The 25,581-nt window shown below is 41.6% G+C and overlaps 1 protein-coding gene across 8 annotated transcripts in view; it reads left to right on the top strand.

Moving 5' to 3' along the window:
• The first annotated feature begins 453 nt into the window (after positions 1 to 453).
• Positions 454 to 25,581, top strand: part of TNFRSF10B (TNF receptor superfamily member 10b) — a 49,735-nt gene continuing 24,607 nt past the window's right edge. For 2 of the 8 annotated variants that reach the window (XM_009455002.5, XM_016959224.4), the window contains exon 1: positions 454 to 2,018. In XM_009455002.5, the coding sequence (XP_009453277.3) occupies positions 1,875 to 2,018 (144 nt within the window). In that variant the 5' untranslated portion in view covers positions 454 to 1,874. The remainder of the gene's footprint in view (positions 2,019 to 25,581) is intronic. The other 6 variants (XM_063816951.1, XM_016959225.4, XM_063816950.1 and 3 more) reach the window with 5 other exon arrangements.

Below are 25,581 nucleotides of genomic sequence, written 5' to 3'. Positions count from 1 at the left end.
ACGGCGCCCAGTCCCATCGACCATCCAAGGGCTGAGGAGTGCGGGCGCACGGCACAGGATCCACTGGGTGACGCCACCTGGGCTCTTGAGTCTGGTGGGGACGTGGAGAACCTTTATGTCTAGCTAAGGGATTGTAAATACACCAATTGGCACTCTGTATCTAGCTCAAGGTTTGTAAACACACCAATCAGCACCCTGTGTCTAGCTCAGGGTTTGTGAATGCACCAATTGACACTCTGTATCTAGCTAGTCTGGTGGGGCCTCGGAGAACCTTTGTGTCCACACTCTGTATCTAGCTAATTTGGTGGGGAAGTGGAGAACCTTTGTGTCTAGCTCAGGGATTGTAAACACACCAATCAGCGCCCTGTCAAAACAAACCACTCCTGCTCTACCAATCAGCAGGATGTGGGTGGGGCCAGATAAGAATAAAAGCAGGCTGCCAGAGCCAGCAGTGGCAACCGCTAGGGCCCCTTTCCACACGGTGGGGGCTTTGTTCTCTCGCTCTTTGCAATAAATCTTGCTACTGCTCACTCTGGGTCCACACTGCCTTTATGAGCTGTAACACTCACCGTGAAGGTCTGCAGCTTCAGTCTTGAAGCCAGCGAGACCAAGAGCCCACCCGCAGGAAAGAACAACTCCAGACCCACTGCCTTAGGAGCTGTAACACTCACCGGGAAGGTCTGCAGCTTCACTACTGAGCCAGTGAGACCACGAACCCACCAGAAGGAAGAAACTCTGAACACATGAGCGAACATCAGAAGGAACAAACTCCGGACACGCCGCCTTTAAGAACTGTAACACTCACCACGGGGGTCCGAGGCTTCATTCTTGAAGTCAGTGAGACCAAGAACCCACCAATTCCGGACACAGTACCATGAAGGAATGAAAATACGTAACAATGTGATGTATCATGTTTTATTTCCTAGACTAGTGACAAATGAAAGCCAAGTGTAGCAAGGGTGCAGGGACACAGGCACATTTGTGGACTAGGTGTGAGTGTAAGCTGGGTTCAATGGTCTTTTGGCCAACGTAGTGAACCCCCGTGTCTACTAAAAATACAAAAATTAGCCAGGTATGGTGGTGCAGGCCTGTAGTCCCAGCTACATGGGAGGCTGAGGTGGGAGTATCGCTTGAACCTGGGAGATGGAGGTTGCAGTGAGCCGGAATCACACCACCGCGCACCAATCTGAGCCACAGAGAGACCGTCTCAAAAAAACCACAAGGAAGAAAGGGAGGGAGGGAGGAAGGAAAGAGAAAGCAGGAAGGAAGGAACGAAGAAGAAAGAAAACGAAAGAATGAAAGAAAAGGAAAGAAGAAAGAGAGAAGGAGAGAACAGGAGGGACAGGTGCCCCTGGGAAGGGGAGAGGATCAAGACGCGCCTGGAAAGCCAACTCTGAACCTCAAGAACCCTGTTCACAGCCAAGAGCGCGACCCCGGGAGGCGTCAACTCCCTAAGCGCCTCCCTCAACTCATTCCCCCCAAGTTTCGGTGCCTGTCCTGGGGCGGACAGGACCCAGAAACAAACCACAGCCCCGGGCGAAGGTTAGTTCCAGTCCCTTCCCCTCCCTGCCCCACTTGGACGCGCTTCCGGAGGGTTGCTTTGACGAGACTCATTATTTATTTATTTTTTGTCACTAACCTGTGGCGGAATTTGCAGTTGCATATTGGCTCTGATTCGCCCCGCCCCGAATGACGCCTGCCGGGGGGCCAGTGAAAGTACAGCCGCGCCGCCCCAAGTCAGCCTGGACACATAAATCAGCACGCGTCCCGAGTACCCCGCAATCTCTGCGCCCACAAAATACACGGACGATGCCCGATCTACTTTAAGGGCTGAAACCCACGGGCCTGGGAGACTAAGAGCATTCCCTACCGCCATGGAACAACGGGGACAGAACGCCCCGGCCGCTTCGGGGGCCCGGAAAAGGCACGGCCCAGGACCCAGGGAGGCGCGGGGAGCCAGGCCTGGGCTCCGGGTTCCCAAGACCCTTGTGCTCATTGTCGCCGCGGTCCTGCTGTTGGTGAGTCCCCGCCGCGGTCCCTGGTTGGGGAAGAGCGTGCCTGGCGCCTGGAGAGGGCAGGGAGAGAGGGGGACACGGCGGGGGTGCGTGGCCCGGGTCGCTTGCGGCCGGGCATGTCCGGGCAAGACGCACCAGTCGTCGGAGTCGGGGGAAGAGCCAGGTCCCCGGGCTGGGCAGGAGCGACCTGGGCCGCGAGGGAGCAGAGCGCGCGCTCCACTCGGTGTAAATTCCCGAATCCAGTGGGGGAGGGCGACAAAGTGGGAATTCCCGAGTAAGCTGCGTGAAGCCACGGGGAGGTCGTCGGACTTTGATTTTGTTTTCTTTCCTTACTTTCTGTTTCTTTCTCTTTTTCTCTTTCTTCCTTTCTTTCTTTCCCTCCCTTCCTTCCTCGCTCAGTTCCTGCCTTAATTTCTTTTTCTTTTGCGCCTTCGAATGAATTCCTAAAGGTGCTCATTGCAGATAGCTTTGAACCTGCGGCCGGCGAAGAACTCCCCTGTGGTCGCTGCGGCCCGGTGGTTCCGTTCCGTGCGCGGGAGTCGTCGCGGGCGCAGCTGGAGAGGCCCCTTCCTCTCCTTAGCGGCTGCGCCCCTACGCGTGCGGGGCCGCTCATCGCCAATGCCATTGTTTGGGGTTCCTTGGGAAAACGAGATTTAGGAGAAGGGAGTCTGTGGCACTTGGGGCCTGACCTGCTTGATAATAGCAGCTGCATTTTGGCCTGGGAGGAGGCTTTCTTGCCACCTCTTGGCAAGTATCTGTGATAATGGGGAAGGGACAAAGAGTCGGCTTTGTAGGGAACAGCATGGTGTGCTCAGCGCCTGGAACAGCGCTTGGGGCCAGGAGAGGTTGTGAATCATCACATTTTACAGAGGAAGAGACCGCAGCTCAGAGTGGGGAAGTGTGTGGGCCTAGACCTAACTCAAGACTGTACAGAGGGGCTGGAAGGGAGAGGAGGAACAGTGAAAGGAAGGTCAAGAGAATGCTGGTGTTGACCTAGAAGAATGTCAGTGTGAAGCATTGGAGTTTCATGGGATATTGTTACACACCTCATGTTGAGTTCACTGTTTCCGCCCCACACCACAGTATGTCCTTGGTCTCACCTCTGAGTGGAGGGAGGACCGAACCGTCCTAGTGAGGAGAGTGTACAGGGACCTCTGCCTCCCCCTCCTGCTGTGGTTTCTGTGGGCCTAGGTCCCCAGGGCATCTTACCTCTCTTTGGGTGGTGGATCTTTGGTCTCTGGCTGCTTTTAAAGATTTTTCTTAGCACTGGTTTGCAGTGATTTGGTTTGTTTGCCCTGTTGTGGGTTTTTTTTTTTTTTAATTTCTATAAAGAATTTCTTGGATTTTTGGCTTTAGACTTTCATGTTCTTTCTACTTGGAAGATTTTTCTGTAAAGAAAGCCACAACTGGGTTGTGTTGAATTTCTTGGATTTGGGGTTTTAGAGTTTATGTTCTCCTTGGAGACTTTTCTGTAAAGAAAGCCACAACAGCCGGGTCTGGTAGCTCATGCCTGTAATCCCCGCACTTTGGGAGGCCGAGGCGGGCAGATCACATGAGGTCAGGGATTCGAGACCAGCCTGACCAACATGGTGAAACCCCGTCTCTACTAAAAATACAAAATTAGCTGGGTGTGGTGGTGGGCACCTGCAGTCCCAGCTACTTGGGAGGCTGAGGCAGGAGAATCACTTGAACCGGGGAGGCAGAAGTTGCAGTGAGCAGAGATGGCGCCACTGCACTCCAGCCTGGGAGACAAGAGCAAGACTCCAACTCAAAAAAAAGAAAGCAAGCCACAACAGAGTTATGTTGAATTTCTTGGATTTGGGGTTTTAGAGTTTATGTTTTTTTTGTTTGTTTGTTTTGAGATGGAGTCTTGCCTCTGTCTCCTAGGCTGGAGTGCAGTGGTGGGATCTCGGCTCACTGCAACCTCTGCCTCCTGGGTTCACGCCATTCTCCTGCCTCAGCATCCCGCGTAGCTGGGACTACAGGCATGCACCACCACGCCCAGCGAACTTTTTGTATTTTTAGTAGAGACGGGGTTTCACCGTGTTAGCCAGGATGGTCTGGATCTCCTGTCCTCGTGATCTGCCCGCCTCGGCCTCACAAAATGCTGGGATTACAGGGGTGAGCCACCACGCCCAGCCGAGTTTATGTTCTACTTGGAAGATTTTCAGCCATTATTTCTTCAAATACTCTGTCTCTTCTGGTGACTGAGATCTTATTACATTTACGTTAGAATGTTAGATTTTGTGTCAGAGCTAACTTAGTATCTGTTCTTTTTTTCCCCCATCATTTTCTATGTTTCATTTTGGACATTTCCCTGTGAGGCCTCTTCAAGTTCATTGATCTGCTTCTGCAGAATCTAACCTGCTGTTAATCTCATCTACTGTATATCAGATATATATTTTTTGAACTTTAGAAGTTCTCTTTTGGCATTTTTAATATCTTCCATCTATTTCCTGGTCATCTTTTGTGTTTTTCTTTTTTGAGACACGGTCTTACTCTATCACCCAGGCTGGACTGCAGTGGCACAGTCAGAGTTCACTGCAGCCTCAACCTCTTGGGCTCAAGTGATCCTCCCACCTCAGCCTCCCAAGTAGCCGGGACCACAGGCACTTGCAACCACACCTGGCTAATTTTTGTATTTTTAGTAGAGACGGTTTCACCATGTTGTCCAGGCTGGTCTCAAACTCCTGCGCTCAAGGAATCCTCCCACCTTGTCCTCCCAAAGTGTTGGGATTACAGGCCTGAGCCACTGTGCACAACCTATGATTTTGGTGGTGGTGTTTTTTGTTTTTCTGTTTTTTAAATATTCTTGAGTATATTTGTAAGCTTTAGATGACCTGTTTTAAGGTCTTTAATCTATCAACACCATTATATCTGTTATTACGGCCACTGTTTCTGTTGATTACATTTTTTTTCCTGCCCGTAGGGACTTTTTTTTTCATGCATAGTAATTTCTTATTGCATGATATTGTGAATTTTGCTTTCTTCGGTACCGAACATCATTGTGTTCTTTCAAAGTCTATTGGGTATTATTCTGGTCACAGAAAACTGAGGATCAGTTTGCTCCTCTGATACTAGCTTTTATCTACGTATAACTATATACCTTGTGTTCAGTTGCCTTATTCAGGGGCTCATTTAGTTAACTACTAAAGTTATAGTGGTCGACTTCTGATGGTAACTAGCCAGCACCCTGGCATGCGTTCTGTCCACTGTGGGAAGGGGAACATGCAGATCTCCCAGCCCTGAGTGGTCCACAATCTAGTCTCTCCTTCCCTGGGTGGCTTCTTCTCAGGCACCCAGAGTCAGTCTTGGCAGACACTGGACATGTCCTCTGCAAGGATCCAGAGTCCTCCAGGCAGCTGCTTCTCCCAGTCTCTGCCCTGCACTTGGCCTCTGGGAGTTCCTGCCTGTGGTTCTCAACAGAGACTACAGAGCTCTACAGGGTCCTCTGCCCCTGCTGTAGCTGGAGGCTGTCCTTACGCAGTGAGCTGAGGCCACAGCTGGTCTCACTGCATGTGCTTGGCGGCGGGGACAGGAGTGATTCATTCATCAGGTAGAGGAGGAGCCCTTTACTCTGGGAAAATCTGTGCCTGGGTTGGGGAAGGACAAATGAGCCCTGTGTGAATACTGACTACTCCCTGGAGCCCACAGTCCGGTGGAGCAGGTGACAGCAGGGACCTAAATAACTATCAGGAAGCATGAGGTCCTACCACTGTCACCTCCCCCACCTCCAGAGTGGCTGTGCTGGCTCCAGAGATGTCATCCCTCCATATTTGACTGACAGAGGGAGGCTGTGCAGTCCCAAGGCTCCAGGTCATGGTAGTTTGGCCAGGATAATATGGTTTGCTTAAAATCAGCATTGAGGGTAATGATTGTACTAATCAGAGCATGTGTTTAAAGTTCTGTGTTCTAAGCACTTTCCATACATATTAACACTTTCAGTTCACACAACAACCTATGCAGGAACTGTGATTATCCTGGGCAGTTTTAAGGATGTGGATGACTCAGAGAGGAAAGAAGAGGTTATTCGGGTTAATTTTTGACGAGAAATATTAGCAGGTTTTATGCTCAAACTTGGTGTAAAGCAAGGAGCCTGAATCACAGGTGGGTGAGTCATAAGACAGGGAAACCCCGCCAATGGCTCATGTCCGGGAGGAGGCAGGGTCCCTAGAATTCAATGGGACAAGAACTGAAATAAGCCAAACCCCTGGCCTCCTTTTTTCTTGTTTTCCTTCTCTCTCTTAACCATGCCCATGGACACCCCCATGAGCCCATTTCTGTGGCCCAACACAGCCGTGCATCTCTGGCCACACGCCCATTCTCTCTCAATCAGAGAGGCCCACAGACAGCACAGCCTCGTCCTGCACAGCAGAAAGAATGAATGGTGATGAATGGATCTATTATTTCAACTCTCCTACATTTTGTAATCATATTACAATATTAATTCAGCAGTACCTCTCTTGTTTTTACTCCCCTCCCCCATTACACTGGATTCCTGTCTGTCTGGGATTCTGTGTGAACTCTTTCCTCTATGTCCACTACTGTCCCTGCCACCGATGGCATTTGTCACCTCTGCCTGGGCAGCCCCTCCAGACTCTTTGCATGTTCATGGACTTTGGGGTTAATGATGGCTGTGCCTCAGCTCCTGTGAATGGAAACTGTGCTAAGGAAAGGAAGGGCCGTGCCATGTTCCCGATACTCCACGGCTCCTTGCATATGTGGTCGCCAGGCGCCTACATGCTTTCCATGAATGAATGAATGAGTAACGTGGATTCTAGGAAGCTGCACTAACCCAGACGTTGTGTCCTCAGCCTGCTCATAGAGTGTGTTAAACGTGAGAGGTGGGGAGTGTGGCAGGCAGGCTGAGGACAGAACAGAGGATCTGAATAGAGTACGGAGGATCACCCAAGTCCAGAGTCACCAAGGCCATTGTCAAGTTTTCACCGGGGACATCCCTCATCAGATCCACCCATTAAAGATCATTGTTCACCCAGTGGAGAGTGGATTAGGTGGGTGAACTCAGGTGTGGCCTGGACAGCATTCGGGATGGGTCCTAGTGGTTAGGGTGAGGGTCAGGTTGCATTATCGTGAAGGAGGCAAGTGGCAGCTGAGGCGGATCTGAGAGAAATGATGATAACGCAGGCCGGTGATGCAATGGGTTTGGCAAGAAGAGGAAAGAGGTTTGTGGTGGATTCTAGTGTTTCTAATCTGAGACTTGGGTGAGGTCATTACCAAATAAGAAAGAGTAAATGGGCATAAATGGCTTTAAGAATTAGGAACCTGAATGTGCTATTGGAGACAGTATGGGCACGTCATTGCTCATAGACCTGCAGTACACAAAATGCTAAAAGATTTCAATCTGAATAGAGATGAAATGAAATGGAAACATGGATTTTTTTTTTTTTTTTGAGACAGTTTCACTGTTGCTGCCCAGGCTGGAGTGCAATGGCGCAATCTCGGCTCACTGCAACCTCTGCCTCCTGGGTTCAAGCGATTCTCCTGCCTCAGCCTCCTGAACAGCTGGGATTACAGGCGCTTGCCACCACACCCAGCTAATTTTTGTATTTTTAGTAGAGACGGGGTTTCACCATGTTGGCCAGGCCAGTCTCAAACTACTCCTGACCTCAGGAGATCCACCGCCTTGGCCTCCCAAAGTGCTGGGATTACAGGCATGAGCCACCTTGCCCGGCTGGGAACATGGATTTTAAGGAAAGAAGGAAGATCATCAGGAATAGAAATATGAATGCACATATAAAGAATGATTATTTCCTCTTAATTTCTTGAAAATATTCACTATCAAGTAATATAACACTTTGTAGGGTTTGTAACATATGAACATGCCTGAGACAACTATAGCAGAAAGAATGAGTAGTGGAGATGAATGAATCTGTATTATTTCAAGTCTCCTACATTTTATAATATTACCATATTAATTCTGCCATACAACTCAGTAATAAAAAGGAACGGAGTACTGATGCACGTGAAAATACGACCGAATTTCAAAATACTTATGCTGAGTTAAACCAGACAGAAAAGCATATATAGTATCTGATTCCATCTATGATATTTATAGCCAGAAATGGTTTAATTAAAAAAGAAGGATCTTAAATCAACAAGCTAAGTTTACAAATGTAGGAATTAGAAAAAGAATGAACCAAACCTAGAGTTAGCATTATAAAGGAAATAATTATTAGAAGAGAAATAAATAAAACAGAGAATAGAAAAACAGTAGAGGCCGGATGTGATGGCTCACGCCTATAATCCCAGCACTTTGCGAGGCCAAGACAGGAGGATTGCTTGAAGCCAGGAGTTTGAGACCAGCTTGGATATGGCAAAACCCTGTCTCTACAAAAAATATAAAAAGCAGCCTGGCCTGGGGGAGCACACCTGTGATCCCAGTTACTCGGGAGGCTGAGGTGGGAGGATCACTTGAGCCCCGGAGATGTAGGTTGCAGTGAGCCAAGATCACATCACTGCACTCCAGCCTGGGCAACAGAATGAGACTCTGTCTCAAAGAAAGAAAAAGAAAAACCATAGAGAAAATCCACAAAACCAACATTGATTCTTCAATACTATTAATTAAACTGACAGAATTCACTAGTGAATTCTAACAAGCTTTTAATGAAGAGCTAATACCACTACTTCTCAAACTCTTTCAAAAACTTAAAGAGAAGGGAACCTTTCTTGACTCTTTCTGTGAGGCCAGCATTGCTCTGATACCCAAGCAGATAAAGATACTACAAGAAAATAAAGCTATATCCCAGTATCCCTAATTGATGCAGAAATCTTCAACAAAATACTATCAGAGAGAATTCAACAGTACCTTAGATGGATTATACACCATGACCAAGTTGGATTTATTTCCGGAATGCAAGAATGTTTGAACAAATGAAAATTGAACAATGTAATACATTGCATTAATAGAATGAAGGGGGAAAAAACACATGAGCATCTGAGTTGATACAGGGAAAGCCTCTGATAAAATTCAAAGCCCTTTCATGATGAAAACACTCAGCAAACTAAGAATAGAAGAAAACTTCCACAACATCATAAAAGCCATGTAAGAAAACCCCACAGCTAACATCATACTCAGTGTTGAAAGACGGAAAGCTTTTCCTTTAAGATTAAGAACAACATAAGGATACCTACCCACCTTTGCCACTCAGCATAGTACTGGAAATTCTAGCCAAAACAGGCAAGAAAAAGAAATAAGAGCATCTGAACTGTAAAGGAAAAAGTAAAATAATCTGTGTTTTCAGATGATATGATCTTACTGGTAAAAAATCCAAAAGATTTCACAAAAAATTAAACTGCCAAAAATAAAATCATACTAAATTTTTAAAATTTTGAAATTTATTGTTGTTCAGTAAAAGACAGTACAGATTGCAATGTGGGAGATTTCAAACCAAGTGGTAAGAAACTTGCCTTACAGCAGGTATAGTACAGGCTATAAAGGAGGATGTATTTTGACAATTTCATGATTGACTATTATAAATTTATATTCTTTTTAAAGGCAATCAGAGCTGTTTAAGCTGATTTTTCTATAGCTGCTTGATTTAACTTCACTGAACCATATTACGTCATGACGAAGGTGTAAAACTTACATTTTGTGGGGTTTTTTTTATGATTATAGCTAATGTTTCAGGGATATCAGGATGTCTTAAGTTTTGGCTACATGGTTATGGGTAATTGCTGTGGGGTATATCTAAACTGTGTTTTTAATTTTTATTTAGTAGCACTAAAATGAATTCATCAAAGAAGTGGAATACAAAATCAACTGGAAAAGTCAATTGCATTTCTATACACTACCAATGAACAATTCAAAAAAAGAAATTAGGAAAAAATCCATTTACAATAGTATCAAAAATAATAAAATAGGAGTAAACTCACCAAGGAGGTGGAAGACTTGTACAATGAAAACTATAAAACATTACTGAAAGTAATTAAAGAATACAAAAATAAATGGAAAGATATGCCATGATTATGAATTGTAAGACTAATTATGTCAACATTTCCTAAAGTGATCTATACATTCAATGTAATCTCTATCAAAATCCCAAGGACATTTTTGCAGAAATGAAAAAATGCATCCTAAAATTCATATGGAATTTCTAGGGACCAGAATATCCAAAACAATCTTGAAAATAAAAATGTAGTAGGATTCACACTTCCTGATTTTCAAAACTTCCTACAAAGCTGCAGTAATCAAAACAGCATGGTACTGACATAAAAGCAGATAAATTGATCAGTGGAATAGAATAGAGCAGCCAGAAATAAACACTCACATATATGGCCAAATTATTTTTCACAAGGATGCCAAGACTGTTGAATGGAGGAAAGGGCCGTCTTTTCAATGAAGGGGGCTAGGAGAACCGGATATCCACATTCAAAAGAATGAAGTGAACCTTAGCCTAACATCGTATTTAAAAAATAGCTAAAAACAAATAAAAGATGTAAATGTTAAGTGCTAAAACTATAGAACTCTTGAAAGAAAATATAGGATAAAAATTCTGTGACATTGGATTTGGCAATAATTTCTTGGATGTGACACCATGGACACAGGCAACAAAAGAAAAACATTTTGGACTTCTTGAAAATCAGTAACTCTTGTGCATCAAAAGATACTATTAACTGGATAAAAAGGCAAAACCCACAGAATGAGAGAACATATTTGTAAGTTATATATCTGATAAGGGCTTCATATCTAAAATATATAAAGAATTCCTACGATCTAACAAAACAAAAACAAACAACCCAGTTAAAAATGGGCAACTGATTTTTATAAACATTTCTCCAAAGCAAATATACAAATGGTCAATAAGTATATGAAAAGATACTTTAATCACTAATCATTAGGGAACTGCTGGTCAAAACAACAGAGATACCATCCTATACCCATCAGGATGACTATTATAAAAAACACACACAGGCCGGGTGCGGTGGCTCACGCCTGTAATCCCCGCACTTTGGGAGGCCGAGGCAGGTGGATCACCAGGTCAGGAGATTGAGACCATCCTGGCTAACATGGTGAAACCCCGTCTCCACTAAAAAAAAATACAAAAAAATTAGCCCGGCGTGGTGGCAGGCGCCTGTAGTCCCAGCTACTTGGGAGGCTGAGGCAGGAGAATGGTATGAACCCAGGAGGCGGAGCTTGCAGTGAGCTGAGATGGCACCACTGCACTCCAGCCTGGGCGACAGAGCGAGACTCCGTCTCAAAAAACAAACAAAAACAAAACACACACACAATAAGCATTAACAAGTTTGTAGAGAAGTTGGAACCCTCGTGCCCTGTTAATGGGAATGTAAAATGGTGCAGCCACTATGGAAAACAGTATGATAGTTCCTCAAAAGTAAAAACAGGATTACCAGATGATCCATCATTCCCACTTCTAGGTATACATCCAAAAGAATTGAAAGCATGGTTTCAAACAGATATTTGTACACCCACGTTTATAGCAGTATTATTCACAATAGCCAAAAAGTGGAAGAAACCCAAGTTGGACAGATCAATAGATAATGTGGTATATTCATACAATGGAGTATTACTCAGCCTTGAAAAGAAAGGAAATACTGGCACATGCTACACAATGGATGAACATTAAAGACATGCTCAGTAAAATGCCATTCATGAAAGGACAAATGAAATAGGATTCCACTTATATGAGGTACCTAATGTAGTCAAATTCATAAAAACCAAAAGTAGAATGTTGGATGCCAGGGGTTGTAAAGAGGGAAGAATGGGAAGATGAAATAACTTCTGAGGATGGATAGTTGTGATTATTGCACAACAACATTAATAAATGTAGTGTCACTGAACTACGTACTTTAAAAGATTAAAAGATAAGTTTCATGTTATATATAATTTACCTTAGTTTTAGATTTAAAAAAACAGCATTTATTATAGTCACTATAACAATTACATATAAAATGGAAATATTGTTGATTTAAAAAGCCAATGCACAAGCTGGGCATGGTGGCTCACACCTGTAATCCCAGCACTTTGGGAGGGTGAAGCGAGCGGATCACCTGAGATTGGGAGTTCAAGATCACCCTAACCAACATGGAGAAACCCCATCTCTACTAAAAATACAAAATTAGCTGGGCATTGTGGTGCATGCCTGTAGTCCCAGCTACTCGGGAAGCTGAGGCAGGAGAATCGCTTGAACCTGGGAGGCAGAGGTTGTGGTGAGCCGAGATTGTGCCATGGCACTCCAGCCTGGGCAACAAGAGTGAAAATCCATCTGAAAAAAAAAAAGCCAATACACAATTAAAATGGGATTCTAAAACATACTCAATTAACATTAAATATGCAGGTAAGAAGGAACAGGTAAAAAAATAGAATGGACAAAAAAATGGTAAAATTATAGAACTATTTTGGCTATATTAATAATTACACTAACTGTAAATCCACCAAACACTATAGCTCAAAGGTAGATAGGGTTAGAAGGATGAAAAAGCAAGACTTAACTACATAATGTTTATAAGAGATGGAATTTTTTTTTGAGACAGAGTCTTGGTCTATTACCCAGGCTGGAGTACAGTGGCGAGATGTCAGCTCACTGAAACCACCTCCTCCCGGGTTCAAGCGATTCTCCTGCCTCAGCCTCCCAAGTAGCTTGGATTACAGGCATGCATCACCATGCCTGGCTAATTTTTGTATTTTTAGTAGAGATGGGGTTTCACCATGTTGGCCAGTCTGGTCTCGAACTCCTGACCTCAGGTGATCTGCCCGCCTCGGCCTCCCCAAGTGCTGGGATTACAGGCATGAGCCATTGTGCCCAGCCAAGAGATGGAATTTAAAAGCAAAATGCAGGTATAGTAGGAGCAAATGGATGAAAATAGATATACCATTCAAGTAATAAGCCTAAGAAAACTGCTGTGGCTATCTTAATATCATATGAGGTGGATTTTAAAGTAAAGAATATTATAAGACATGAAAAGGGACCTTTGTAGTGTTAAGAGAGTTAATTCATCTGGTAGGCATAATAATCATAAGATATATGTCCTCAATAATAGAGCTTCAAAATAAATGAAGCAAAAATTTACCCAGCACTTTGGGAGGCCAAGGTAGGCGGATTCACCTGAGGTCAGGAGTTCGAGACCAGCTTAGCCAAAATAGAGAAACCTTGTCTCTACTAAAAATACAAAAATCAGCCAGGTGTGGTGTCATACACCTGTAATCCCAGCTACTGGGGAGGCTAAGGTAGGAGAATCACTTGAACCCAGGAGGCGGAGGTTGCAGTGAGCCGAGATCATGCCACAGCACTCTAGCCTGGGCAACAGAGTGAGACTCCAATCTCATAAAAAAAAAAAAAAATTACAGAATTCAGAGGAAATTATAATACACTGTTCTAAGCAATTAATGGAACGGTTTGACAGAAATATCAGTAAAGTCATAAAAGGGCCGGGCGCAGTGGCTAACGCCTGTAATCCCAGCACTTTGGGAGGCCGAGGCAGGTGGATCACAAGGTCAGGAGATTGAGACCATCCTGGCTAACACAGTGAAACCCCATCTCTACTGAAAATACAAAAATTAGCCGGGCATGGTGGGTGGTGGTGGGCTCCTGTAGTCCCAGCTACTCGGGAGGCTGAGGCAGGAGAATGGCATGAACCAGGGACGCGGAGCTTGCAGTGAGCCAAGATCGCACCACTGCACTCCATCCAGCCTGGGCAACAGAGTGAGACTCCGTCTCAAAAAAAAAAAAAAGTCATAAAAGATCTGAACCACCTTGACTTAATTGACATTTATAGAGGACACATGCCTCTACTGAAAACTCATTCTCTTCTAGTGAAGATGGTACCCTCACTCATTTTATAGCCCAGATTCTGGGCTATAAAATAAGTCTAAGTAAAGTCTCTTTTAAAAAAGAGAACTCATATAATGTATGTTCTCTGATCTCAATGAAATTCAATTGGAAATAGATAACAATGTCTAGAAAGACCTCCAAATTTAGATGCTAAGCAACACACTTATAAATAATCCATGGTTCAAAGGAGAAATTAAAAGCTAATTCAAAAATATTTCAAGATATGATGAAGGTTTAATGCATCAAAACTTGTGGGAAGCTATTAATATGGTTCTCTTTTTTTTTTTTTTTTGAGATGGAGTCTTGCTCTGTTGCCCAGGCTAGAGTGCAGTGGCAAATTTCTCGGCTCATTGTAACCTCCACCTCCCAGGTTCAAGGGATCCTCCTGCCTCAGCCTCCTGAGTAGCTGGGATTACAGGCATGCCCCGCCACGCCCAGCTAATTTTTGTATTTTTAGTAGAGACAGGGTTTCACCATGTTGGTCAGGCTGGTCTCAAACTCCTGCCCTCAAATGATGGCCCGCCTCGGCCTCCCAAAATGCTGGGATTACAGGCGTGAGCCACACTTAACTTCACATTTCAGAATTCCTGAGTCTTATCAGGCAAAAACAAGTCCTGAAAAAACAAAGTAAATCTACTTATTATAGTAGGGCAGATAATACAAAGTTGGGCATTAAGGTAATATCGTATTTATAGTTTTAAAGCTGACGACTCTAAGGACAGTATATATGTGCTTCAGTGAAATTATAAACATGAAAACCCTGCTTTCAGTTCTTTTGGATACATACCCAGAAGTGGGATTGCTGGATCATCTGGTAATTCTACTTTTAATTTTTTGAGGAACAACCATACTGTTCCTGGACCAAACTGAGGGTCGGGCTGCTATTTCTTGCCACCCAATAATGAGATGCCAATGAACTGGGAAGAAAGAGTTTTTATTTCTGTAGCTGGTTACAGGGAGAAGGCCTGGAAATTATTGCCAGACCAACTTAAAATTACAAAGTGTTTCAGAGCTTATATACCTTCTAAGCTATATGTCTACATGTAAGTGTGCATTCATCTAAAGACATAAGTGATTAACTTCTTTTAATCTATAACTAAGGTCTGAGTCCTGAAGACCTTCCTCTGGAGCCTCAGTAAATTTACTTAATCTAAATGGGTCCAGGTGCTGGCGTCGTTACCCTTATCTTGTCTCCTGCTAAACCATGGAGGTTTGGGGAGTTCCTTCAGCCCTCCCACACACTTGTTTTTGGAGGCCTGGGGAGTTTCTTCAAAACCCCCAATAAAACTTGTTTAATCCTAAATGGGTCCTGTTAAGAATTCCTCCATTATTTTGTCATGTTTTAAGGCCCAGGAAAGGCCTAAGCAAAGCTCTTGATGGGCTTCTGTTACATTCCAGCCTTTGTATAAGGGCACTGGCCTTTTTTTTTTTTTTTTTTTTTTTTTTTTAGCATTTAATAGTTAACTTAAGCACTTGATTAGTACTGAAACAGTTGTGATGGAGGCCTGCATTAGTGAAACCTGGACTGCTACAATCCCCACTGTCAATTTGCGCATGATTTCTATCATGCTTGTGTATTTATTTATCATGAGAATCGTAGGGAGATGGGGTGTCATAATCTTTCTGGCTACTTTTAGCTGAGAGAGGGTCATTGTTATGGGGCACCAAATGCAGTGCTGGAGTGGAGGAGGTTGATTTGTTCCCGGTAGCACTGTCTATTTTAGGGGCTTAGAGAGAGTGCCTGCTGAAACACCTAGTTTTCAGTTCACAGGGCTTTAAGAAAGCAAAGCTTAGGTTTCAGTGATTTCCAGTTAGGGAAAATGGAGAAAAAGGAAAAGAAAAAGGAAAAAATTGAAAACATTTTGAGACTTGCAGCCAGAAAAATTAGAATTTAATCCAAACTGTAGAAAATAATAAAAACTGAAAAACATCGAGGAAGACTAGAATTTAACAGGTGTAACTATAATTTTTGAAACATAATTTTTCTCTCTCTCGTTTCCCATTTTTATTAAAAGACAAATCATGGTAGGACTGGTTTGCTTTATTATACTTGGCCTAATTACTTATATACCATGCAGCAAGAATAATTATTTTTTACATAGGCCTTTTAAATGGGCTTTGATGGAACTTTGTTCCATAGCAGGAATCTAAGGTAAGACCTTTTTAAAGCCGAGCCCAACCATGGATTTATACCATCAAATACCTATGATTTGGGTGAATTCCTCTCTTCTTGAGGTTCCAAGATAACTTGGGGTTCCTGGCCTGTCAGAAAGTGACATTCTTTACTTACCACAGGTCAGAAACCCTGTACAGGGTCTGTGTACACAAATTATGAGGCCAGTTTCCAAGGGCTTTCTTGGCTTCCTAAGTCAAGTTTGATTCCTTAAAGGAGAGCAAAGTCAAAGCCTTGGTAAAATAACCAATTTTTCCAATTGTGTCCTGTTACAAAAGAAAACAGATTCTTACTGCACTTATGCAAATAACTATATTACCATAACTTAAGAATACTCACAGTTTCCAAATTCTGGAGAAAATCAGGTAGAGAGAAACAAATATGCTCCAAATTTTGTTCATAGGAGTATACTGTACTTAAATGTTAAAAGGTGTTAATAGCTCAAAAGAAAAGTTTCCTTGCCTCTGAAAAGCAAAACAAAGGATTAGCAACATTTTAAGCCAAAAGTCAAAAAGATCACTTCAGTCTCCTATTAGTTCAGTTCATGCAGTTAATTGCTGTCCTGTTTGATATTAATGAACATTTTAACTCTTCAAGAGTCATCAACGTTTTTCCTCTATTTTGATGTCACAATCTCCAAAGTTATCAGAAACCTGCATTCAAGAGCACCTGTTAGAGCTTTACAGCTGATTATAAAACCACCTTCTAAAGAGGACCAAAACAAGACAGACAACAATTATTTATGGAGGACAAAAGGTTTTAGGGTAGCCATAGTTAAAGACACAATTGATGACAAGGGTATCTGTTACCTCTGTGGCACACAATAATTTTAACATAACAATTATAATTATTAATGATAACATACACTAAGATATATCAGAATTATAGGAGTCTTCCATAACTTTGGAACACATACCAATAATACATTTATGCACATACAGCCCAAAGAAAGCCAAACACCATTTCATGTTTGACAATGCTTCCTGTATAATTTTATATCAAATAAGCCACATTTCACCTTTACATTAGTGTACTATTAATGTTAAATCCAATTTTTAATAAAACCTTATAGACACATTTACCCAATTTTAATGTTTGACCATAAAGTAAGAGTTTTATAGACCTTTCATAACTCTTTACAATTTTTGTTAAACAGAAGGTTAGTGCTCTAAGAGAAACCCATTGTGCTTTTATTTTAATGCTCAATTTACAGAAAAACTGGATGATATCCCTTTAACTTTAGCCAATACATTTACACACAGAATTGTCTTTACAATTACCCTTCCACAGCTTGCTTAAACTTTCATTTTTATTTTATCCAACTTAAAACAATCCTTTAACCTTTTAATCTAGTAAAAAATATCCACATTCTCATGCCTCCTTATAATCTTTTTACCAAAAGTATATTTTACTTTCCTTACACACCTTGCATGTAAACTGTTTTTTCAATAGTCTTAAATACACATTACATTGTTAATTCTTAGCAACCTTTTCTTTTGGTGAAAACCTTGGTAAATTTGGGATTTTAATTATATACTAGGTGTGGAGCCTACGACCTAGACAGAAATGCAGGTAAGGTCTGACTTATTCTAGCATCTAGCTCCATGTGTCCTAGGCCTTACCTAGCTGCAAAGCAGGCAAGTTGTACAGCTAAGAGTCATAGTGGCATTTTATAAAGCATTTAGGAGGCCTAATCACCTTTAAATTGTACAACATTTCTTGCATAAATTTCCTTTCATAAATTCTTTCACAACTTACACAGACAATCTCTGACATGCCTTGACTTTCCGACTTGTTCTAAACATCCCTCTCTTTAAACAACCAGTTAATTTACTTTAGGACAAGAATTTACCATACAGGAGCCCTTCTTATATAAATTCTCTTTTCTCTAAAACTTTTTGCATAGCTAGGGGACATGGCTAATTTCACATGTCCCCAGGCCGTATCTAGAATTTAACAGTCCAAAATAAATTGAACACTTTTTAAGTCAAAGAAGCATTTTATGACCTAAAGCATTTAGCAAACCTAGTATTTGACCTGCATAATTTAGACCAACTATTTACATTTTTGAAGATACTTTGACCAATAATCTTTAAAATTCTCCTTATTTTTATAACTTTCTTTATATCTCTCTTATTTCCTGCTTTCTTTTACCTTGTTTTATATATAACCTTTAAATAAGCTTTGAATAAGACAAAAATTAGTTACCCTTGGCCAGGCGTGGTGGCTCACGCGTGTAATCCCAGCACTTTGGGAGGCTGAGGCGGGCGGATCACGAGGTCAGGAGATCGAGACCATCCTGGCTGACACGGTGAAACCCCGTCTCTACTAAAAAGTACAAAAAATTAGCCAGGTGTGGTGGTGGGCACCTGTAGTCCCACCTACTCGGGAGGCTGAGGCAGGAGAATGGCGTGAACCTGGGAGGTGGAGCTTGCAGTGAGCCGTAATTGTGCCACTGCACTCCAGCCTGGGTGACAGAGCAAGACTCTGTCTCCAAAAAAAAAAAAAAAAAAAGTTACCCTTTAAAAAGGACAAATCTTTAGAAAGAATGTTTTCCTACAATATATTTTTATTAGAAAATCCCCAAATAATTAGATATCTGTTGTTTAATATAACTTTAGATTCTAAATTATGACAAGTTTACTTATGAGTATGTATCCCATTACATTTATCTAATTATTTATTTTAATCATTTACCCAGATTATATATGAAAACTGCGATAGTTGTCATTAAAGTTATGAAACCACCATTGCAAAATTATAACAAGACAGTGAAAATGATCTGACCTAACTGACTCCATCTTCCTTCTAACCTACAAGGTATTCTTGTTTATTAACTTAGTTTATAATTTAGCTTTGAAACAAATATGATAACAGTCCTTTCCCAGAACAAACTTCCTTCATGTCTGTGGACTAGATTGCTTAAGGCCACAAGATTAGAAGTTAGGGTATTTTGGCCAGGCGCGGTGGCTCACGCCTGTAATCCTAGCACTTTGGGAGGCTGAGGTGGGCGGATCAGAAGGTCAGGAGATGGAGACCATCCTGGCTAACATGATGAAACCCCATCTCTACTAAAAATACAAAAAATAGCCAGGCGCGGTGGCGGGCGCCTGTAGTCCCAGCTACTCGGGAGGCTGAGGCAGGAGAATGGCGTGAACCTGGGAGGCAGAGCTTGCGGTGAGCCGAGATCGCGCCACTGCATTCCAGCTTGGGCGACAGAGCGAGACTCCACCTTAAAAAAAAAAAAAAAAAAAGGGTATTTTACTAAATAATTCAAGATGTAACTATCTTCATTAAAACAATATTAATGTTTCATTTATTTAAAAATTACACATGCAAAGATTATTCTGTTTGCGCTGAATTATAGTTTTGTAGCCTCTATGCCAAATTTTGACACCTTATAATATTTGGCAGAGATAAGTATGAAATTGCTTGATCAATAAATGCAAACTAAAATGTATGCTGGAAACTCTTAAGACATTTCTAATATTACTTTACCAATAATTTTTAAAACCAGCTTACTTATTAAAGATTTTAAGTCACATAAACTTGAAAAAGCATTTGACTAGTCTTTCCTTTTTTCTGTTATTCAAGTGCTTTTATTTTTCTTTGAGCCATTTAATTAGACCTCTTTTATATATCTTCAGTAGTGAAACATGGTGTACACAAGACAAATACATAAGTGTATTATGCATGCCAATAGAAGTACATTGTATAGATTCATAAGACCTCATTTTTCAATCTCCCTCTTCTGCCTAGGCCAGAGTACAGTGGCATGATCTCTGCTCACTGCAACCTCTGTCTCCCAGGTTAAAGCAATTCTCGTGCCTCAGCCTCCCAAGTAGCTGGGATTACAGGTGCCTGCCACCATGCCTGGTTAATTTTTGTATTTTTCTTAGAGATGGGGTTTCACCATGTTGGCCAGGCTGGTCTCCGAACTCCTGACTTCAAGTGATCAGCCCGCCTCGGCCTTCCAAAGTGCTGGGATTACAGGCATGAGACACCACTCCCGGCCTTAACTGGATGTTTGAGCTCTGGGTGGAGCCCACACTGAATCCTGGGTTTTCAAAAAGGGAGAATTATTATGACGCTAGACCATGTGATGCTTTTACAGTGCACTTAAACAATTTTTTCCCACAGACATTTCTAAGTGTCTAAATTACACTTTTTCTTTAAAACCCCAGAGTAGCTTCTGTTTAATAGCTATTAATGAAGAAAACAGAATTCAGTCAACTGAGAAGAAAAAAAGTTTTGCTCAAAAAGATAAGGCCCTAGGAGAGAGAGAAATAAAACCAAAAACATGAAGGCCTTTTAAAGGCCTTCACGCCCGCGCGTGCACACACACACACATATGCACATACACATTTTGGATGTTAGCTTTTAATTAAGCTGACTCTCAATCATTGAGCTTCAAAAAATCTTTCTCCTTCCCAGAGGCCTCTCAGCAGAGATGGACCCAAAACTTCCCATTTTCAAGTTTACATGGTATCAAAAGGAACAAGACAGACACACAAACAAATGGAAACATTTCAGAAAAACCCAAGGGGAAGTGCACTACGGCAAAAAAGACTCTCAAAACTAACGCAAAACCTGATATCAACCAAAGGGAAAGTGGGTGTATGAGCCAGCCCTGTCGCTTCCCTTGGCAGTACCGGATAAATGGCTTAACAAGCCCAAATGGGAAAACAATAGGCTCCTGGCCTAAGATCCCATTGACTCACCCTTTGAGCACGTCCGCTCCTTATCTCTGTTCTTCCCCAGTAGAGAAAGGGACGTGTAGATTTGCACATAAACAGCCCTCTGGAGGGTCCCCTGGGGAAACCTCACCTGACAGCTGCTGGGATCCTCCTGAAGACTGTCTCATCGCAAGCTACCAGCCGCTGAACGCAGCACTGTCCTTATCTTCTGGCTGGCGACTTTTTTGTTCCCAGACCAAACTGAGGGTGGGGCTGCCCAATAATGAGATGCAGGTGAATCTCGCTGCCCAATAATGAGATGCAGGTGAATCTCGCTGCCCAATGAGATGCAGGTGAATCTCGCTGCCCAATAATGAGATGCAGGTGACTCTCACTGCCCAATAATGAGATGCAGGTGAACTGGGGAGGAAGAGAGTTTTTATTTCTGTAACTGGTTACAAGGAGAAGGCCTGGAAATTATCACCAGACCAACTCAGAAAGCTTTTCAGAGTTTATATCCCTTCTAAGCTATATGCCTACATGTAAGTGTGCCTTCATCTAAAGACATAAGTGATTAACTTCTTTGAATCTATAACTAAGGTCTGAGTCCTGAAGACCTTCCTCTGGAGCCTCAGTAAATTTACTTAATCTAAGTGGGGCCAGGTGCTGGGGTGATTACCCTTACCTTGTCTCCTGCTAAATCATGGAGGTTTGGGGAGTTCCTTCAGCCCTCCCACACACTTGTTTTTGGAGGCCTGGGGATTTTCTTCAGACCCCCAGTAAAACTTGTTTAATCCTAAATGAGTCCTTGTTAAGAATTCCTTCATTATTTTGTCATGCTTTAAGGCCCAGGAAAGGCCTAGGCAAAACTCTTGGTGGGGTTTTGTTACATCCCAGACTTTATATAAGGGCACTGGCTTTTTTTAGCTTTTAATATTTAACTTAACCACCCAGTCAGTACTGACACAATTGTGATGGAGGGCTCAGTTAGTGAAACCTGGCCTGCGACGATACTGTTTTTCCCAGTGTGCGTTTTACATTCCCACCAACAGGGCACGAGGGTTCCAGTTTCTTCACACCTCACCAGCACTTGTTATTTTCCATGCTGCTGTTTTTAACATAGTAGACGTTAGTGGTGTTGAGCATCTTTTCATGTGCTTATGGGCCATTTGCTTATCTTCTTTGGAGAAACGTCTTTCAAGTCCTTTGCCCTTTTTAAAATTTTTAAAAAATTTTTATTGTAAATTAAGAAATTACAGCCAGGCACAGTGGCTCATGCCTGTAATCTCAGCACTTTGAGAGGCTGAGGCAGGAGGACTGCTTGAGCCCAGGCGAACGTTCAAGACCAGCCTGGGCAACATGGCAACTCCCAATAAATTGTATGTATTTATGGGGATTTATAGGGTACAAAGTTATGTTATGATTTATGAATACAATATGGAATAATTAAATCAGCTAATATGTCCAACACCTCAAATACTTAGCATTTTTATGGGGAGAACATTTGAAATTTATTCTTTTAGCAATTTTGAAATGTACAATATGCTGTTATTAACTACATTCATTGTGCAACAGATCTCAAAAATCTTATTCCTCCTGTCTAACCAATGGTTTGTACCTTTGATTATCATCTCCCCATTCCCCCGTGCCCAGACTCTAGTAACCACCATTCTATTCTCTGCTTCTGAGTTCAGTTGTTTTTTTTTTTTTTTTTGAGATGAAAATTTCACTTTTGTTGCCCAGGCTGTTGTGCAATGGTGCCATCTCAGCTCACTGCAACCTCCGCCTCCCGGGTTCAAGTGATTCTCCTGCCTTAGCCTCCTGAGTAGCTGGGATTACAGATGCCCACCACCACGCCCAGCTAATTTTTGTATTTTTAATAGAAACAGGGTTTCACCATGTTGGCCAGGCTGGTCTCGAACTCCTGACCTCAGGTGATCCACCCTACCTCGGCCTCCCAAAGTGCTGGGATTCAGGCATGAGCCACCGTGCCCAGCCTCGTTGTTTTCAATTTCATGTATGAAAACATACAGTATTTCTCTTTTTGTGCCTCACTTATTTCACTTAGCATGATGTATTCCAATTCCATCCATGTTGTTTCAAGTGACAAAATTTTTATCTTTTTAAAGGCTGAATAGTATTCTGTATTGTCTACATACCACATTTTCTTTATCCATTCATCTGTTGGTGGACACAGGTGATTCCATAACTTGGCTGTTGTAAATAGAGCTGCAATGAACATGGAAGTGCAGATATCTCCTTGATATACTGATTTCAAATCTTTTTGGTAAATACCCAGAAGTGGGATTGCTGGATCATATAATAATTCTATTTTTAGTTTTTTGAGGAAGCTCCATACTGCCTTCCATAATGGCTGTACTAATTTACATTCCCACCAACAGTAAGCAAGGGTTCCCTTTTCTCCATATCCTCACCAACACTTGTTATCGTGCATCTTTTTGATAATGGCCATTCTGATAGGTATGAGATGATATCTCATTGTGGTTTTAATTTGCACTTCCCTAATGATTCGTGATGTTGAGTTTTTTTTTCAAATATCTGTTGACCATTTGTGTGTCTTCTACTGAGAAATGTCTACTCAGGTCCCTTGCCCATTTTGTAATCAGATTATTTTTTCTCTTTGAATAGAATTATTTGAGTTCCTTATATATTTTAGATATTAACCCTTATCAGATGTATGGTATGCAAATATTTTCTCCCAGTCTGTAGCTTATTCCTTCACTGTGTTGTTTCCTTTGTTGTGCAGAAACTTTTTTTTGAGATGAAATTTCAGTCTTGTTGCCTAGGCTGGAGTGTAATGGCATGATCTTGACTCATGGCAACCTCCACCTCCTGGGTTCAAGCGATTCTCCTGCCTCAGCCTCCTGAGTAGCTGGGATTACCGGCGCATGCCACCATGCCCAGCTAATTTTGTATTTTTTAGTAGAGATGGGGTTTCTCCATGTTGATCAGGCTGGTCTTGAACTCCCGACCTCAGGTTCTGCAGAAACTTTTTATGTTGATATAATTCCATTTGTCTATTTTTGCTTTTGTTTTTTGCACTGTAGGGGTCAAATTTTAAAAAATGTTGCCCAGACAAATGTTGTGTAGTTTTAGCCCCTGTGTTTTCTTCTAGTAGTTTAATAGTTTAAGGTCATATATTTAAGTCTTTAATCCATTTTGAGTTTATTTTTGTATATGGTGTAAGATAAGGGTCCAGTTTCATTCTTGTGCATATGGATATCCAGCTTTCCTAACACCATTTATTGTGGAGACTTTTTTTTCCCATTGTATATTCTTGGCACTTTTGGCAAAAATCAATTGACCATAGCTATGTGGATTCATTTCTAGGCTCTGTATTTTGTTCCATTGGTCAATATGTCTATTTTTATACCCGTGCCATGCTGTTTTAATTATTATTGCTTTGTAGTATAGTTTAAAATCAGGTAGGGTGATGCCTCCAGCATTGTACTTTTTGATCATGATTGCCTTGGCTATTTGTGGTTTTTTTTTTTTTTGGTTGCATATGAATTTTAGGTTTGTTTTCTCTATTTCTATGAAAAATGATATTGGAATTTTGATAGTGATTACATTGAACCTATAGATTGCTTTGGATAGTATGGACATTTTAACAATATTAGTTCTTCCAAGTCATGAACATTTATTTTCATGCATTTGTGTCTCTTTCCATTTTATTTGTCTCTTCTGTTTTGTTGATTAGTGTTTTACGGTTTTTAACATACAGGTCTTTCACTTCCTTAGTTAAATTTGCTAAGTTTTTTTTGTCATTGCTCTTAATAGGTTTGTTTTCTTAATGTCTGTTTCATATAGTTCATTATTAATATATAGAAATGCTGCTGATTTTCATATGTTGATTTTGTATCCCACAACCTTACTGAATTTGTTTACAAATTTCTAACAGTTTTTTGGTGGAGTCTTCAGAGTTTTCTATACATAAGATCATGTCATCGGCAAATAGACAATTTTACTTCTTCCTTTTCTATTTCAATACCTAATAATTCTTTTCTTTTTCTTGCCTAATTGCTCTGGCTAGGACTTCCAGTACCATGTTGAAAAGAGGTGGTGAGAGTGAGCATCCTTGTGTTGTTCCTGATATTAAAGGAAAAGCTTTCAGCTTTTCACTGCTGAGTATGATATTAGCTGTAAGCTTGTCATATAAGGCTTTTTTTGTGTTGATACATTCCCTTTACACCTAATTTGATTAGAGTTTTTATGATGAAAGAATGTGTTTTGTCAAATGCTTTTTCTACATCTATTGAGGTGATCATATGGTTTTTGTCCTGCATTTTGTTAATATGGTGTATCACATTTATTGATTTTCATATGTCGAACCATCTTTGCATCCCAGGAACAAATTCCATTTTATCATGGTCAATGATTCTTTTAATGAGCTATTGAATTTGGTCTACTGGTATTTTGTTGAAGATTTTTGCATCTGTGTTTATTAGAGATATTGGCCTATAATTTTCTTTTCTTACAGTGTTCTGTTCTGGCTTTGGTATCAAGGTAATGCAAGCCTTGTAAAATAAGTTTGGAAGTAGTCCCTCCTCTGTAATTTATTTGGGAAAGTTTAGAAAGGATTGGTTTTAGTTCTTGTTTAAATGTTTTGCTGAATTCAGCAGTGAAGCCTTCTGGGTCCTGGGTGTTTCTTTGATAGGAGACTTTTCATTACTGATTCAATATCCTTAATCATTATTGGTCTGTTCGGATTTTCCATTTCTTCATGATTCAGTATTGGTAGGTTGTATGTGTCTAGAAATTTATCCATTTCTTCCAGGTGGTTCAATCCTTTGGCATATAATTGTTCATAATATTTTCATATGATCCTTTGCATTTCTGTGGTATGCATTGTAACGTGTCTCATTTTTTTTTTATTTGAGACAGAG

This window comes from Pan troglodytes, chromosome 7 (assembly GCF_028858775.2).
Source record: "Pan troglodytes isolate AG18354 chromosome 7, NHGRI_mPanTro3-v2.0_pri, whole genome shotgun sequence".
Taxonomy (NCBI): Eukaryota; Metazoa; Chordata; class Mammalia; order Primates; family Hominidae; genus Pan; species Pan troglodytes.
Note: the sequence above shows the minus strand (reverse complement) of the source record. Positions and strands in the feature narration are given on the sequence as shown.